The sequence below is a fragment of the Macaca mulatta genome, chromosome 4 (genome assembly GCF_049350105.2).
Source record: "Macaca mulatta isolate MMU2019108-1 chromosome 4, T2T-MMU8v2.0, whole genome shotgun sequence".
Classification (NCBI taxonomy): Eukaryota; Metazoa; Chordata; class Mammalia; order Primates; family Cercopithecidae; genus Macaca; species Macaca mulatta.
The window spans coordinates 156,591,224-156,609,264 of record NC_133409.1 but is presented as its reverse complement, the minus strand read 5'-3'; the positions used below and the strand labels follow the sequence as shown (position 1 = coordinate 156,609,264).

Genomic DNA, 18,041 nt, shown 5'->3' with positions numbered 1-18,041 from the left:
TGAAATTTTTGATTCCGTGTATTCTACCTAGTAACTGCTGAGAAATAAGGCTCAACACCATTGGCTGGTTCACTCACACCCGGCCAATCCTGGACTCTAAACTCTTTAAGGAAATCTTGAGGCTGGGGAAGCCCAGTGGTCCAGATCTCGGTTCCTGCATCTCCAGACATGGCGACCTAGGGGAAGGGGAAGTACAATTTTTTCTCCTCTTTTGGGACGGTTTGCGTCTAGTAGTGCCTGTGCCCCTGGGCAGCTTGGAGAGAAGAGGGGCGACTGGAAAATCGTCATTTCAGAACCAGAGGAGAAAAGAAAACGCAACGTTAATTCTAGAAGGTAGGAAAGGGAAGGAAGGCGCTACAGCTCCGGGGTGGGCACAGTAGGTGTGAGAAGCGGAATCTGCTGTGGACACGAGACGGGGTTCTGGGAGAGGGGAAGGCCACCGGTGGGGGATCGCGGCCTCGCCTGGCTTTACCTCAGGCTGCCCGGCCTGAGTCTCGGGAAGGGGAAGTGAAGGGAGGAGGGTGTGATAGAATCCAGCGACAACTGAAGAAACCGGGCTCTGGCCAGAGAAGTGAGCCGAGGAGGGCGGAAAAGGGCCCATTTATCTTTGTACTCATGGCTTACTTCATGGAATGTTTAAGGAATCCCTCTCTCGGGAGATACCTGAGCCTTCGGATGCAGGGGACTCCATGACTTTGGGGCACTGATGAGACCTACTTGAGTAACGGGAGAGGTTGGGCCCGACCAGCACTGAGGTGCCAAGACTCCTAGGCTGATTCTCCTCTGTAACCCTAGGCCTCCCGTCCCTGCCTGCCCTGGGTGCTCATGGAACCAGCTGCTGCCCTGCACTTCTCCCTGCCAGCCTCCCTCATCCTCCTCCTCCTTCTCCGACTGTGTGCACTGGTCTCAGGTAGCGATGTGTCCCACTTGCTGCTGTCACCTATCAGAAAGGAACATCAACCCTGTGGTCTGCAAAGGGAAAGAAAGAAAGGATTGTGGAGTTGCTGACTTATCCTTTCATTCTGGTCATGTTCACTGAATTTATACCAGCACTGTCCAAAAGAAACACAGCGAGGCACAAAGGCCAAGTGCATGTACAGTTGCAAATTTTCAAAAAAGAATTAAATTTTACTTTTTATTTTAAAAAGTAAAAAGAAACATGAAATAAATCTGTATACTATGTTGTGTTTCGCCCCAAATAATCAAATATGAATATTTAAATAGTTAATACACCGTATTACCAATAAGATAGTCAATATTTTGAAATTTTAAATCTTCACAATCCTGTGTATGGTTTATACTTAGAGCTCATTTCAGTTGGAACTAGCTAGTGGGTAGGTGCTCTATTGCACGGCTCAAGTTTACACTACATTCAGGCACAGCGCTAGATTGGGGAATGGAGGAAAAACCCCTCAAGGGCACAGGGTGTACAGAGGGTGCTCAGGGCGGGCTCCCCAGGGTTTCCTTCATGAAGCAGAAGCACATTTTATAGTTACTGCTCCCAGGGGTGCTGTCGACTACCCACAGCTACTGGTCCCCAGATTTCTCAGCCCAAAGAGACCATATGGCCATGGAAAAAATATGTTTGTCCCTGGAATATCTGCTTCCTTTCTTGCCTTAGAGATGTGATGGCTGGTGTCTTTGTCTGACTCTACCCCTTTGTTGAACAGCCCAGTTTATTGTGGTAGGGCCAACTGATCCCATCCTGGCCACGGTCGGAGAAAACACTACGTTACGCTGCCATCTGTCACCCGAGAAAAATGCTGAGGACATGGAGGTGCGGTGGTTCCGGTCTCAGTTCTTCCCCGCAGTGTTTGTGTATAAGGGTGGAAGAGAGAGAACAGAGGAGCAGATGGAGGAGTACCGAGGAAGAACCACCTTTGTGAGCAAAGACATCAGCAGGGGCAGCGTGGCCCTGGTCATACACAACGTCACAGCCCAAGAGAACGGCACCTACCGCTGTTACTTCCAAGAAGGCAGGTCCTACGATGAGGCCATCCTGCACCTCGTGGTGGCAGGTGCGTTGCTTCATTTTGCTTTGTTGCTTTGGCACAGTGTGACTCTGGGGAAAGTATGTCTCCTAACCTCAGGCGCATTGCAGACCAGCAAATTTTTGTCTGGAATCCCCTTTCCACAGGGAGATACCACAGGGACACTCTTCCTGTGGAAACGGAATTCCAGGGAAAAATCCTTGCTCCTGCACAAGGGCCGCACGAGAGGGTTTGCCCTGCTAAGGCAATGGCTTCACTTCTTGAGAAGCACACGCAGAATTCAGCTGAGGCCATGAGCAGGGGAAAATGGTCAGTCTCGGAAGAGAAGTCTTATGCCTGTCTTACCATTGAGCTGTGCACTTCTTTTGTTTTTTTTTTTTTTTTTTTTTTCTTTTTGAAACAGAGTCTTGCTCTATTGCACCCTTGCTGGCACGATCTCATCTCACTGCAACCTCTGCCTCCCAGGTTGCACTTCTGAGAGTGAGAGGAGACACTGTCAATAATTGTTCCAAGACAACTGGAATAAACAACAATTACCCAGAGAACTGCAACATATCAAATCTTATTTCTTGATAAATATTAACCTTTGACTTCTTTCCCAAAATGCTGATTGCAGAGAGATTGACTTATTGTAAATAGATGGTTTCATTAAAGCAAGACAAAATACAGAAGCAAAATTATATATAGTTCCTGCTAACTCCATAGAGAAAGAGTACAAAGTTCACTGGGAGGTAATAGGGAAGCCTTCAACGTAAAAATGCATTTACTGAGATTTCTAGGAGTTTGTTAAAATGACATTAAGTGATTAATTCAATTTGGGGTTAGTGTATTATGCTTTAAAATGTATATTTGGGCTGGGCGCAGTAGCTCACACCTGTAATAAGAGCACTTTGGGAGGCAGAGGCAGGTGGATTTCTTGAGGCCAGGATTTCGAGACCAGCCTGGCCAACATGGTGCAACCCCATGTCTACTAAAAATACAAAGACATTAGCCAGGCTTTGTGGAGTGTGCCTGTAATCTCAACTTCTTGGGAGCCTGAGGCATTAGAATTGCTTGAACCCAGAAGGCAGAGGTTGCAGGGAGACGAGATCTTACCACATCACTCCAGCCTGGGCGACAGAGCAAGACTCTGTATCAAAAATTAAACAACAACAACAAACAGATATATTTGAGGACTGAAAAAGCCTTTCGGGTGCAGGAATCTGTGGTGGCATTTCACTCCATCAGACCAGAGGATGTGAGGACTAAGGAATTGGGTCCTTCCCTGGGGGCCTCAAATCGTAACAGGTAGGAGAACCCATCTTTGCTACACACAAAGGCAACCTTGCATCTGATTAAAACAGAATATCATGGAGGGAAGGTTTCTTGACACTGCATCCTCACTGTGTTCATAACAGCACTCCAGGGTTGACCAGTTATGGTTTCTGTGCGGCAGGAATCTGCCATTCTTTGCCTGTAAAACTGACACTGGCCTGGCCTTCCCCACTCTGAATTGGGTTGCGTAGGACTTTTTGTTGGTTTGTTTACTGTATTCTCTTTGTTAGGTTGGTTGGTGACTGATTTTGCCCTTAAATCTGTTTTGTCATGCTTCCTGTGTTGAACCTCATGGAATGTTTTGAAGAACTTTGTTTTCCAATTTGCTGAGTTATTTTAATTCTTATTCTACTGAGCCTTTAAATGTACAAGTAGTTTTTTCTCTTGATAAAAATTAAAGTGATCCTGGGCCTGGTGCGGTGACTCTTGCCTGGAACCCTAGCACTTTGGGAGGCCAAGGCGGGTGGGTCACCTGAGGTCAGGAGCTCGAGACCAGCCTGGCCAATATGGTGAAACCCCTTCTCTACTAAAACTACAAAAATTATCCAGCCATGCTGGCACATGTCTGTAGTCCCAGCTACTTGGGAGGCTGAGGCCAGAGAATCACTTGAACTCTGGTGGCCTAGGTTACAGTGAGCCAAGATTCTACCATTTCACTGTAGCCTGGGCTACACAGCAAGACTTTGTCTAAAAAAAAAAAAAAAATTAAAATAAGCCTGGGCAACATGGCAAAAATCCAGTCTCTACAAAAAGATACCAAAAAAATAGCTGGGCATAGTGACACATGCCTGTAGTCTCAGCTACTTGGGAGGCTGAGGTGGGAGGATCACCTGAGCCTCAGAAGTTGAGGATGCAGTGAGCTATGATCATGCCTCTGCACTGCAGCCGAGGTGATAGAGTCAGACCGTGTCAAAAAAAAATTTTTATTATTAAATTGAGCCAACACACCAGACTTAAGTTATCGGTTTCATTTCTTGTCTTTGGTAAAATTCTTTGGGAGACTTTACAAAAGAATTACTCAGAAGAAGTTTAGATGGTCACACATGGCTGAAAGGTCTCCCAGGACCACGCTTTTGCAGCTCTTTCATACCCAGTGTTCACTCTTATGGAAGATTCATTTAAAGATGGATTGTAGTTAGGGCGAGTCTAGTTTCTTAGAATTTTTGGTGATAATCTCTGATATTGAAAAGGTAGTATGGTTATCTTAGTCCCTGGATTATCCAGATCTTTCTAATAAGTTGATGTTCTCAAAGTACTATAAGAAAATCACCCAGCCTGGGCAACATGTTAGCCAAGAATGGTGGAACATGCCTGTAATCCTAGTGAGTTGGGAGACTGAAGCGGGAGGATCTCTTGAGCCCAGGAGTACAAGGCACAGCGAGCTATGATTTTGCCACTGTGCTCCAACCTGGACAATAGAGCTCAAACCCTGTCTCTAAAAAAGAAAAGCAATACTGCCTAATGGATGGAGCCTCTGGGAGGTAAATAGTGTGAATTAGGATTAGAGTTGGCTTTGCGGGCTAGATCTGTCAAGTCTCCTAAAAACCATCACCTCCTATGGGTGGTAGAGAACGGTGGTTATGTGAAGTTCTGAACTAGACAGAAGGGTCAGCGACTTTGGATCAAAAGGTTTCTTAGGATTCTGCCCTCCTGGCAGACTTTTGTCCTTCTCGAAGCTTCTGGAAGCTAAGGTCTACTGAGAAGTCGTCCCAGAAGCAGAAAGTGAAATCCAAAACCTGCCTGTTTGAAGTTGGAGTCGACACACCCATCTTGAAGTGAGAAAATTAGTCTGGCAGGATAAATTGAATAAGCATTTATAGCAGACAGATAGATGTTTGGTGCTGTGATGGGGTCTGTACGTGGACCACAAAGAAACAGGGCCCATTGGTCTCCTGGTGTTCTCTAACATCAACGTTCTTTCTTCCTTACCCTCCTCCTTTTTTTCCTCCTTCCTATTTCTTGCTTCCTACCTCCCTCTTTCACCTTTACTTTCTAGTTTCACAGAAGAGATGCAATAGGCACAGAAGAGATGCAAAAGGCACTGACTTTTGTCTGAACTCTGGTATCTCTCCACAGGACTGGGCTCTAAGCCCCTCATTGAAATGAGGGGCCACGAGGACGGAGGCATCCGGCTGGAGTGCATATCTAGAGGGTGGTACCCAAAGCCCCTCACAGTGTGGAGGGACCCCTACGGTGGGATTGTGCCTGCCCTGAAGGAGGTCGTGACCCCTGACACAGACGGCCTCTTCATGGTCACCACAGCTGTGATCATCAGAGATAAGTCGATGAGGAACATGTCCTGCTCTATCAATGACACTCTGCTCAGCCAGAAGAAAGAAAGTGTCATTTTTATTCCAGGTTAGTTCTCTGCCCTCTGAGACTCATTGGGTGCATGGGGATCCTCAGCACACAGATGGAGCCCAGAGCAGGGATGGGGGCAGCAGTGTGGGTGGAATGGTCCTGGGCCCTGAGGACCAGGAGTCTGCAGCTGAGCTGAGGCCTCTCTGCTTCTCAAAAGGAGATTCAAAGAGTCCCAAAACTCAGGAGTAGGAGCCTCTTCTCTGAGGGTGAACCTGGTTTGTTGTTGTTGTTGTTGTTGTTGTTGTTGTTGTATTTCCCCCGATAAGGTCCTCACACTGTGGCAACTGTTTTTTTTTAAGACCAGTTCTCTCTCTGTCACACAGGCTAGCGTGCAGTGGCACAATCTTGGCTCACTGCAACCTCTGCCTCCCGGGTTCAAGCAATTCTCATACCTCAGCCTCCTAAAGGCTAGGAGTATAGGCACGCTCCACCACACCTGACTAATTTTTGTATTTTTAGTAGAGATGGGGATTTCACCTTGTTGACCAGGCTGGTCTCGAACTCCTGACCTCAAGTGATCCACCCTCCTCAGCCTTCCAAAGTGCTGGGATTACAGGCGTGAGCCACCATACCCGGCCAGCAATTTTTAGACATTGAAAACAGCCATAACACATGGAGGGTGGTGTGGATAAGTGACTCTCTACACTTGGTGTTCCTGTATGCTGCAGCCATCCCTTCCTGCGTAGGAGATTTTCCACGGGACAGAGCTGCGGAAATTCCCTATTGACACACACTCATAATTCATTCAACAGATGGTCAAGAAGCATATCATATGTTTAAGACACTGTTCTAGAAACCAAGGGTAAATCATTAAACAAATAACATCAAGAACTCTTCCCTCAAAAAGTGATTAAATAATTAGTTGACCATATATTCTATCAGATGGTGATGAACATCTATAGGAAACATTAAGCAAGGAAGGAATAAAGAGGCAGTGTGAGACATTGCAATTCTTAACAGAATGGTCAGGGAAGAATTCGCTGTAGAGATGGGAATTGAGCCATCCCGTCTGATGGTAAGGAATCATCAGATGCTTAAGAACTGAGCAACCAGCTACAGGAAAAGCATATGCAAAGGACCTGGGGAAGGAACATCTCTGGCAGTTTCCAGGACCCCCAGAAGGCGATGCTGGTGTGGCTGAAATGGAGTGAGTGCAGGAAGTGAGAGGAGATGAATTCACAGAGACAATGAAAACACATTCTACATGGCATTGTAAGCCACAAACAGTCTTTGGTTTTTAGGACAAGTGACGTGGAAAGCATTGGAAGGTTTTGAGCTAAGAATTAACATGATTATACTTAGACTGGTCTGTTGAGAGTAGACTACAGAAGGTGAGGGCAGAATAAGAAGGAGGGCACTGCAGTGTTCCAGGCATGAGTGATGGTAGCTTGAGGCAGGATGGTGGCTGTGCTGACTCAGCATGACAGATTAGCTTTATTCACCCTGGCCCTTCCCATGGTGACTGGTTTGCTACCTCTGGGCCTTGGCCCTGGAAGCCACTGAGGTGTCAGCCAGATCTGAGCCAGCATCACTTTCTCCATCTGAGTTTTCTGAGGGAGAAAGCAACAGAGCAGGTGGCTGAGGAGCCCTTCAGCTGTGCTCCTAAGGGCACTCTTACCCCAGATGTTCTGTTTCAAACTAAGTGGACATTTCTGGCTGCCTTTTCAGAATCCTTTATGCCCAGCATGTCTCCCTGTGTGGTGGCCCTGCCTATCATTGTGGTCTTTCTGATGATAATCATTGCCGTATGCATCTACTGGATCAACAGACTCCAAAAGGAAACAAAGATTCTGTCAGGGGAAAAGGAGTTTGTAGTGGAAACAAGAGAAATTGCTGTAAAGGAACTGGAGAAGGAACGTGTGCAAAAAGAGAAAGAACTTCAAGTAAAAGGTAAAAGAGGCTGAGTATGGTGACTCATGGCTTGAATCCCAGCACTGTAGGAGGCTGAGGCAGGCAGATCACCTGAGCCCTGGATTTCGAGACCAGCCTGGGCAATAAAGTGAGACCCCGTTTAATTAAAAAAAAAAAAAAGTAGAAGAGTAGGAGGACAGTTCAGCACCATAGAAAAGACACAACTCTCCCAGGTACCAGCATATGGAAGAGAGAGGAAATGCACAGCAGCAGTAGCAAGGACTTGGAACTCTGACGTCCTTGGAATGAATCTCTCAGAGCTTTTGTTCTTTCACTCTGCCCACCTTGCATCCATTCATCTGGCTACATGAAGTACTACATGGTTGAGCAAAAGCAAGTATAACAATGTACCGGCACTACCCAGCCACCTGATCACATATCATTTCTGGTTTCTGACAGTGCCCTAGGCATGAGGCAAGGGAGATGTTGCTGTTCATAGAAAGGACAGTTCCTGTTTACTATAAACCCAACTTCTTTTAGTTCTTCTGTGGAAGACATGATTTTCTTTCTGTTTGTTTTTCAGAGCAACTTCAAGAAGAATTGCGTAAGTTTAGCCTTTCCTGAACTAATCCATATACAATTTGAGTTCTGCTCAGTTAGCAACATCTCATGACATTCGCCTCTGTCTGTCCCTTGCAGGATGGAGAAGAACAGTCTTACATGCTGGTGAGTGCCTCTGATGTTCCCTTAGATCTCAGCTTTCTCCTGCCAGCCAGCTAACAGGACTCCTTAGAGGAGATGGGCAAGGGGACCAGGGCTAGGCAGGGACAGCAGGGAGCTGGGGTCAGTTCATCAACAGTGTCCCAGCAATGATGCATCATGGCTCTTCTGTGAGGGAATCCTGACATCTCTCAATCCACCTTATGGTTTACATCCCAGGATCCTTTCTCTTTTGGAATAATTTAATACATGATTACCAGAAGTGTCACATATATAGTAGAGTTACGTTTCAGTAGTTGTTGCTCTTTGATCCTGGATAAATTTGAAAATAGACATTGCTGTCTTAGCAGCTTATATCCTGGGGATAGTGTAGACTGTGCTAAGTTGCAGACCCATGTGGGGAAGAGGCCATGAGGGTCCCTAGTAAGCCTGACCTAAGGGTGTACCAGTATGTGGCCAGAAATGCCTTCTGCTCCTAAGAGAACACTGATACTTTGTGTACAGACTGCCGGGGGAGGGGGTTCAGGTGAGTGGAAGAGCACAGAACCCAATTGCCCACTCTCAGTGAGCACTTTTCATCTTGTGATTCATCCCCTCTGCCCATAAGCACCACAGAATCCAGGCTTTACCAGATGCTATGGCACATGGACCTTTCCTCTTTAGGTGAATTTCAGAATTGCCACTGTCAATGTGGAATAAAATAGCAAATTGTCACAGCCGGACCTATTAACTTGGGGAATGGAGGAAATCATTTTAACACAATAGAAAGGTAGACTGAATAAGTAAGATTAAATACAGATGGGAGAGGCCTGCAGAATGCCCAGTATCCGGAGCATTTCTTATACCTACAGAAGTGATACCTGAAAACATCAGACCCACACTGTTGAAGCAAAACTGGATGGGAATAGTTCCTCCCCACATTTGCCTACAGATCTCTCAGGAAGCAGGTTTTCTTTTGGGGACATTTATTCTCCTTTATTTTTTGAAGGGTGCCCTTGTCAGTCATTTAAGTCAGTTGTGATCTGGTAAAAGGAACACATAGGACCAATGAAGAGACCCTTTACCCTCCGGGATAGTGTAAAGGGAAACACTCACCTTACCTGATCCACTGGGGAGAGGAGGAGCAGAACATAAAGCCTCTGTGCTGGTTTGAGCCAAGTTGGAAAGTTTCTAACTAAAGAAAATCCAGAGATCATAGGTCTTTGTTTTGGGTTGTTTTTTTTTTTCTCTCTCTCTCGAGATGATATCTCGCTCTGTCACCCAGGCTGGAGTGCCGAGGCACAATCTGGACTCACTGCAACCTCTGCCTCCTGGGTTCAAGCAATGCTTGTGCCTCAGCCTCCTGACTAGCTGGGATTAGAGGCGTGCACCACCATGCCGGGCTAATTTTTGTAATTTTAGTAGAGATGGGGTTTCACCATGTTGTCAGGCTGGTCCCGAACTCCTGACCTCAGGTGATCCACTCGCCTCGGCCTCCCAAAGTTCTGGGATTACAGGCGTGAGTCACCGTGCCCGGCCAGAGATCCTATGTCTTGAATAGAAAAGGGAACACATCTTAGAATGCTGAGAGAAAGTAAGAATGATTAATTTTGCCTCATTTGCTAAACTGTCTGGATTTCTTAGAGCTCCAATTCTTCTCAAACTGAGGGAACTGCTGGAGAGATAGAAGGGCAGCTTCAGTAATTCTCAGTGTGTGAGCTGCCTAGGATCAGAGAGCCTTCATGGAAGTGGCCACTACCTGGGGATCCCCCCACAGATATCTGAGACCTCTCTGGGGATCAGGAACCACACAATCCCCAGGGTTCCTGAGACCCTAGGCCTAAACCTGAAACTTCCTCTGCAGTCGATGTGGTCCTGGATCCAGACACTGCTCATCCTGATCTCTTGCTGTCAGAGGACCGGAGAAGTGTGAGAAGGTGCCCCCTCAGGCACCTAGGGGAGAGCGTGCCTGACAACCCAGAGAGATTCGACAGTGAGCCTTGTGTCCTGGGCCGGGAGAGCTTCGCTTCAGGGAAACATTACTGGGAGGTGGAGGTGGAAAACGTGATTGAGTGGACTGTGGGGGTCTGCAGAGACAGTGTTGAGAGGAAAGAGGAGGTCCTGCTGCTTCCTCAGAATGGCTTCTGGACCTTGGACATGCATAAAGGGCAATACCGGGCCCTGTCCTCACCTAAGAGGATTCTCCCTTTGAAGGAGTCCCTTTGCCGTGTGGGCGTCTTCCTGGACTATGAAGCAGGAGATGTCTCCTTCTACAACATGAGGGACAGATCGCACATCTACACATGTCCCCGTTCAGCCTTTTCCGTGCCTGTGAGGCCCTTCTTCAGGATAGGGTCTGATGACCGCCCCATCTTCATCTGTCCCGCACTCATAGGAGCCAATGGGATCACAGTGCCTGAAGAGGGCCTGACACTTCACAGAGTGAGGACCAATCAGAGCCTGTAGAATCAATTCCCTGGTCTCACAGCCGTGCAGATAAGCCCTGGTCATCTCAGCAGCCACTGCATAATGTTGTTGGTGGAAGACACGCCCTCCTCCCCTCTGGTCACGTCCCAGGTGGAAGACACGCCCTTCTCCCCTCTGGTAAGAGAACAGCTTCCAGCTGCCTCTTTGACACCCACTCCAGCCCTCAGCCCCAGTTTTCTCCTCCTCACTAGGCTGTGGCTTCAGTAGTTCCTTTGGTTGTAACTATGGGACGGGATCCACGCATAGGGAACTAGTTGTTTCATAGCTCCCAGCCAAGAAAAAAGTGTGAGAAGTTGATGGGCAGCAAACCTGCTGTTTAACATCAGGGTGACCACACTGAGTCCAGTATGCCAGTTGGCACCAGATGATATGGACTTGGAATGAGGCCAACAGGGTTCATCAGGATGTAAGAGGAGAGAGGAATCCACAGGACCACCAGAGAGGAGAGGGAACCAGATCTGCAGGTCAGAGATAGAGGAAGTGGAACCAGAGAACTGGGAGGGACCAAGGTTGTAAGGGTGGCTAAGTCCCACCATAACATCCAAGGGAACCTGGGAAATGATGGCTCATTTCCACCCAACCCCAGGATTTCCAGAGCACACAGCCACAGGCCTGGACCTGGGACAAAGATGAATGAAGAACATGGACTCATGTGGATGTGGTTTGGCTCAGGTGTCTCTGCAGTTGGCAAGGAGTCAGTACTCAGTCCCTGAGTGTGGGTGAAGTTTGAAGTCTTGGCTGAGCTGAGGAGTAATGGACCAGGTCTACCTCAGCATTCAGGTTCAATGGGGACACCAGTGGCTTCAAACTTCCTGGTCTCATGATGTCTTTAGACACCTTACAAATGATGGAGGATTCCAAAGAGTTTTTGTTTATTTGAGTTAATATTTGTTGGTATTTAAGGCATTAGAGAATGAAACTAAGAAATGTTGTAATTTATTACCTTTACAACAGTTATTTATATTATATACATTTACAACGTTTATTAATTTATATTAAAGTAACATGAATAAGCCAACTCTAGGTTAATATAAGTAGAATGTTTGTGAAAAAATAAGTAAGGTATCCAAAGCAAAATAAATTTTATTGAGAAGTGTGGCATTGATTAACTTTTTTCAAATCTAATGTGTGGCTTAAAAGAATATGACTGGATTCTCATATCTGCCTTTATACTCACTCTGTTGAGATATCATAGACTATATAGGCTCAAAAAAACTTTATCCTAGTGACAGAATGAGATTAAAAACCACAAACTGTGTTTTATTATTAATATGAAAATAAGATTATTAACCTTGCAGGCCCCTTAAAACAGTTTTGGCCAACTAAGTGAGACCTTGTCTCTACCAAAAACAAACAAACAAAAAATTAGGTGTGGTAGCGCACACCTGTAGTCCTTGCTTCAGGAGACTAAAATGGAGGATTGCTTGAGCCAAGAATTGGAGTTTGCAGTGAGCTGTGAGCTTGCCATTGCACTCCAGCCTCAGCAACAGAGGGAGACTCTGTCTCAAAAAAAACAAAAAACGCGTCAGGCACGGTGGCTCATGCCTGTAATCCTAGCACTTTGGGAAGCCGAGGAGGGTGGATCACCTGAGGTCAGGAGTTCAAGACCAGCCTGGTCAACATGGCAAAACCCCGTCTCACTAACAATACAAAAATTAGCCAGGCACGGTGGTGGTCGCCTATAATCCCAGCTACTCAGGAGGCTGAGACGGAATCCTCGAACCCCAGTGGGGCGGAGGTTGCAGTGAGCCAAGATTGCGCTACTTCACTCCAGCCTGGGTGAAAGAGTGAAACTCACGTCTCAAACAAAGGTCGGGGGACAAAAACGTATGTCAGAGACCCTCCACCCCACCCCAGGAATCCTCAAACCATATTTGGGAGTTGGGATAGAGGATTTGGGAAATAAATCAATGTGATGGTTAATTTTAGGTGTCGACTGGGTTAAGGAATACTAGACAACTGATGGAGCATTATTTCTGGATGTATCTCTGAGGGTGTTTTCAGGGGAGACTGGTATGCGAGTCAGTGGACTGAGTGGAAAAGATCTGCCATCAATATCTTTGGGCACCTTCCAATCAGCTGTGGGCCCAACAGAGCAAAAGGCAGAGGATAGGTAATCTCTCTCTCTCTCTCTCTCTCTCTCTCTCTCTCTCTCTCTGGAACACTCTTCTCTTGCTCTTCAATATCACAACTCCAGAGTCTCCAGCCTCTGGTCTTTGAGACTTACACCAGTGGCCCTGAGGTGGCAGAGTGAGAATCTGTCAAAAAAGAAAAGAGGGAAGGAAGGAAGGAAGGAGGGAGGGAGGGAAGGAGGGAGGAAGGAAGAAAAAGTAACTGGAAAGATGGAGTTGTGAATTTCTGAGATGGGGAAATGGAGAGACAAGGAGCAAGATGGGGGTGGTGCAGAACCAAAGGTTTAGTTGTGGATACATTAAGGTTGAGGAGGCTATTAGAGATGCACATGGAGATGCAGAGTAGTCCATTGAATAACCAGGAGTCCAGGTGAGACCTCAAGGCTGGAGATAGAAATTCCATACTCAACTTTCCTATGTGTTTGAAGAGTTTCATGATAAACTGTAGTGGGTAGAGGGAAGAATTGCATTTTGTTATTAATAACAGAGTCCTGAATACCATTGGCTTTGACAAAATGAGGACCGCTTTTCATGTCAATAAATATGGATGGTGGCCATCAAGGGCTGATCTGAGAACTTGAAATGTCATACATGCCCCAGCTTAGTTCTGTCTTTATTTTCTTCTGTCTTAGCATGTGGCTTGCATCTTCAGTGTTGCCTCATGGTCACAAAAGGGCTGCCCAACTCCAAAGTCCATATTCTACATAAGAGGAAGTAGAACATAGGGGGAGTGTAAGGGTCTACCAGCTGTTTTAGCCTCCCCTTAAATAATCTCTCTGATAAACAAAACTTCCACCCTCAAGCAATTGGCTCAAACCTAGTCCCTTGGCCTGCCCTGTCTACAAATGAGATGGATACCTTGCAATAAGAAAATGGGATTTTATTACTGAGAAAAGTGGATCTGGTATTGAGCAAGCAGCCAGCCAACTCTACCAAGAGCCTCAATTCAAACTGTTGTAGTATCATTTTCTGTCAGTCAAGGTTTCAGCTAAGTCCTAGGGGTTTTCATTACTTTAAGTGTCTGTTTTATGTCATAAACAAATGATAGGCCTTTATATTTTATTTGTGACCCAACTAAAGTTGCAAGTGCTAGTGATGTAGGATTTTTCTTCTTTATCACTTTGCAAGCAGGGGACCTCTGGCCGGCAACACCCCACCCAAGCCTTGCTTGGCTACACTGGCATGCCCCAGCTCACCTGAGTTATAGCGTGTACCCACGTTCGGCAGTTCCTGAGCTCTTGTGCCATGCCCAAGAAGAATGAGGATACACTAGACATTGAAGGGTGAGGAGGGATGAGAAGAATTTTATCAAGCGACTGAACAGCACTCAGTAGAGAGGGGATGCTGGCACCCCTACCCGAAGGCAGGAAAGTTCCCCCTGTGTGGCTGGGTCCAGGCCTGTTTTACGGACTCATAATGGGAAGTGTGTGCTGATTGGTTTGTGAGTATGCAAAAAAGGTTAAAGTGAAGACACCACTCAAAGGTGGCCACAACGCTGTAAAAAACCAATTAGGAAAGGGTGAGTATATGGAAAGTAGTTGAAGAGTGGGGACCAATAAGAGGAAAATGCACCAAACATGAAGACAAGTTCTCAACAAGTTCTCAATCAGGGCTGAGGATTTACCTTGTAGTTTGACTTTCAGGCTTTAAACTGTCTTCAGCTTGGAGGTGGGGTTTCACCAGGGACCCATTGCTACCTGCCTTTGCATCTGACTGCCTCCTGTCTGCTATCACTAGGTCCCAAGGTTTGTAGCAAGGACCCCTTACAAAGACATCCCCCACAGTCTACCCAAAGGTTAACCTCAGAACGTATTTCATTGTCAGAGTGAGAAACAAATACACGTGAAAATACAGTATGGCACAAAAAAGGAGCAAGAGGTGAAGAAAGGCTCAGTCACACCCAAAATAATTTTGTGAAAAATATAAAATATGCAGTTACTGACAGCACTAACTCTGGATACCAGAAAATTCTATAATTCAGTAATGGATCTGAGACCTGAATTTTGGAGGTACTAAAATAGATTCAGTAGATCTAGTTTTCATTCTGTTCATACTTTCATTTGGCTCTGTGGTAAAAGATGGTAATATAAAAAAAAAAAAAAAAGGATGATAATATCCTCTATGTAACAATTACATGCAAGGGGATGTCTGCAAACTGCCACAGTATCATTTTAATTAATACCTATCTTCTCTTCTTAAAATCATTTCATTTTTCCACCCAGTTCTCCTGATATTTCTGTTACGATATGAAAGACAGCTGAATGTGAAGAAACACTGATTTTACACATAACACACACATTAATGATTCAAATAGGTAAACACAGAGAGCTGCACACACTTTGAGAGGTAGGGCTGAAATTTTTCATCGATGTGTACAATTCAATATAGTTTCAGTTTTCATTCTAACCTTCCCCAGTGGCTTCTGCCCAGCAACTGATGAGAAATGGTAACTCTGAGCCAATCAAAACACAAATTCCTACAAAGAGGATTATCTTACTGTTTCTCAGATCGAGTGTACAGCACATGCTTTCTTTTCCTTTATTCTGGATCAGAGAATCTTAACTAAAGCAGAAATAATTGTGTTAAATTAAACTAAATTTGGTATGAGATAATACCTACATTTAGCCTGAGGGATGGCTCCTTACTTGAGCCCTTAAATAATGAACTGCAACCTAACTTAGTATGTAAACTAACTGAAAGCTTAAGGCACAGGAGTATACTTTTGTAACAAATAGCTGAGTCTCAGCCAATCCCAGTAGCCGAACTTCAGTCGGCTCCAGTCAACCCTGCAGCCAGTGATCAGACTATGTTCAAATAAGGCCAACTCTGAGCTGTAACCATTTAAGCTGTTTCTGTATGTCGCTTCCCTTGTGGAATGAGCTTACTGAACCTCTCTGATGGCTTCCTGATCATTCTGATGGTTTGCAAATTGTTCTTTGTTCAAATTAAACTGCTAAATTTAATTTGTCTAAAGTTTTCATTAACAACAGAGAACTATTGATTACCTTTTTTCTGTGGGCTATGATTTTCAGATAGGAATATTAAGGAGTAAGTGGGGAAAATTGCTTAGAGCCAGGGCTGCAAGGCCTGGAAGAAGAGGGACTGAAAAGCTGAGAGGGGAACTGGCACAGAGAAAGGGGTGAGGATGGAGAGGGTAGAATGCATAGGGTGAGGAACTGAAGAGGCTGAGATTTGGCTGAAGAGGGACAACCTGAATGGAGAAACCTTCCAACTGCATGTTCTTAGGAACTAATTACGATCAGAAAGGAGCAAAGACTCTTTCTTTTTTTTTTTCTCGTCAGACAGAGTCTCGCTGTTGCCCAGGCTGGAGTGCAGTGGCACAATCTCGGCTCACTTCAATGTCCGCCTCCCCAGCCAAGCAATTATCTTGTCTCAACCTCCGGAGTAGCTGGGATTACAGGCATACGCCACCACACCTGGCTAATTTGCTGTATTTTTAATAGAGACGGGGTTTCACCATGTTGGCCAGGCTGGTCCTGAACTCCTGACCTCAAGTGATCCGCCCACCTTGGCCTCCCAAAGTGCTGTGATTACAGGTATGAGCCACTGCCCCCAGCCAGGAGAGGAAAAGACTCCTAAAATATCTCCTGGTTATGTTTAGGAATGTATTCCAAAAGGTTCTAAAAAGAGATGTGCCTTAAAGATTCATATGTATATTGTAAATTTTCAACTCCATATTTTCTAGGTGCCCCCAACATCCCCCCAAGAGCCTGTCAACGCCCTGCCCAGGTAACCAAGTATATCAGTGCAACAGGGCCAGTTCCTGCCTTCTTTCCCTTGCCTAACTGTGACTTCCCATCTTTTGATCTTTCTTCCTCTAGTTCACTTCCTTTGTCACTATCTCTGCCACCCACACCCACTTGCCTTAATCACCTTAACAGCAAGTGCTGAATTATTATAAACAAAAGGAGTCTGTCTTTTTAGTGCATGGGTCCCCAAGTATGTATATATGAATATGCAGCGAACTCCATGATACTAAGCTTCACTTAAGGATTTCTCCTACAAGGACTCAGTTGTCATATTTGGAGGCATTTCGTTTCGTTTTGTGAATGTTTAACCAAACTAATGGAGGAACTGTTGGTACAATGAGCTCGAAAAATGTACAGGATCAGCGGGGCGTAGTGGCTCACGCCTGTAATTTCAGCACTTCGAGAGGCTGAGGTGGGAGGATCACTTGAGCCCAAAAGTTCTAGACCAGCCCGAGAAACATAGTGAGACTTCATCTCTAAAAAATCCTACAGCAGTGCTGTCTCTTAGAAGCAAAATAGTCCTGTAACCACTAACACTCACCAATGGTCAGACTTTTTGTTTCTGTCTTTCTCTCCAGTTGAAGTGACTCTTGACCCAAACACAGCCCACCCTCACCTCTTTCTTTATTAGGATTCAAATCTGTTTGACTGGAAGATTCGTGTCAGAAACTGCCTGAAAAACCAGAGAGATGTGACTCCTGGCCCTGTGTGCTAGGCCTGGAAGCCTTCACCTCGGAGAGACATTACTAGGAGGTGGAGGTGGGAGATGGGAAATAATGGTTGGTTGGAGTCTGTAGGAAGAATGTGAAGAAAATTCTCCTTGCTTCTAAGAATGGAATCTGGGCTGTGGAGTCATCTGTAAATGGGTACTGGGCCCTCTCTCCTCTCAGGACCCTTCTATTCTTGTCAGAGCCCAGCCCCCAGGTTGAGATTTTCCTGGACTGTGAAGCAGGAGGCATCTCCTTCTACAACATGAATGACAGAACCCCTTATCTATGCTTTCCCCAAAGGCTCTTTCTCTGGCCCCCTTCGGCCTTTATTCTTCTTGTGGTCATGTGATAAAAAGCCCCTGACCACCCACCCAATTGTTGATGGACTTTCTAGGGGTCAGTCTTGTGAAGCCGGGGGCCTAAGGAGATTCTGTTATCCAGAATTCAGAAAATTCTGCCTCCAGAAATACAAATATGCTCTTTTCTAAACAAGTGACAACACAATGTAGCCACAGGCTCCCTTAAGCAGCCACCTCATGTCAACTGATAGTCTTTGCTCTCTAACCTCTCTCGTCCAAAGTCCATTTCCTCTCCTGAGGCTTCAGCTGTTACTGTCAGACCCTCAGTTACTTCTGATGAGCAGGGATTAGGCTTGAGAAAATGGAGATACATCTAGATTGGCATATTATGGGGGACTTCTTAATGTGCTTTTATTGCTGCTTTATC

General features: G+C 45.7%; 1 protein-coding gene across 8 annotated transcripts; it reads left to right on the top strand.

Annotated features, from left to right (window-relative positions):
• Window positions 1-134: 134 nt before the first annotated feature.
• BTN2A1 (butyrophilin subfamily 2 member A1) lies at window positions 135-15,798 on the top strand. Of its 8 annotated transcripts, none has more exons than XR_013416778.1 (9): window positions 135-333; window positions 796-910; window positions 1,671-2,018; window positions 5,382-5,663; window positions 7,335-7,556; window positions 8,101-8,121; window positions 8,217-8,243; window positions 10,081-10,820; window positions 13,967-15,798. XR_013416778.1 is itself a non-coding variant. In XM_015135739.3 (8 exons), exons 2-8 carry the CDS (start codon window positions 826-828, stop codon window positions 10,680-10,682), a joined length of 1,587 nt encoding a protein of 528 aa, XP_014991225.3. In that variant the 5' UTR covers window positions 135-333; window positions 796-825; the 3' UTR covers window positions 10,683-11,801. The 8 variants fall into 8 exon arrangements, 4 of the variants coding, with proteins under 4 accessions (XP_014991225.3, XP_028703603.2, XP_014991227.3 ...); XR_013416779.1 differs by having other exon boundaries at window positions 13,964-15,798; XR_013416780.1 differs by lacking the exon at window positions 7,335-7,556.
• The last annotated feature ends 2,243 nt before the right edge of the window (window positions 15,799-18,041 follow it).

Excerpts from the sequence above, each read along its gene's own strand:
- BTN2A1 (XM_015135739.3), top strand. The coding sequence starts at position 826 with ATGGAACCAGCTGCTGCCCTGCACTTCTCCCTGCCAGCCTCCCTCATC. Across the intron at positions 5,664-7,334 it reads AAGTGTCATTTTTATTCCAG|AATCCTTTATGCCCAGCATG; the intron begins GTTAGTTCTCTG and ends CTGCCTTTTCAG. Across the intron at positions 8,122-8,216 it reads GCAACTTCAAGAAGAATTGC|GATGGAGAAGAACAGTCTTA; the intron begins GTAAGTTTAGCC and ends TGTCCCTTGCAG.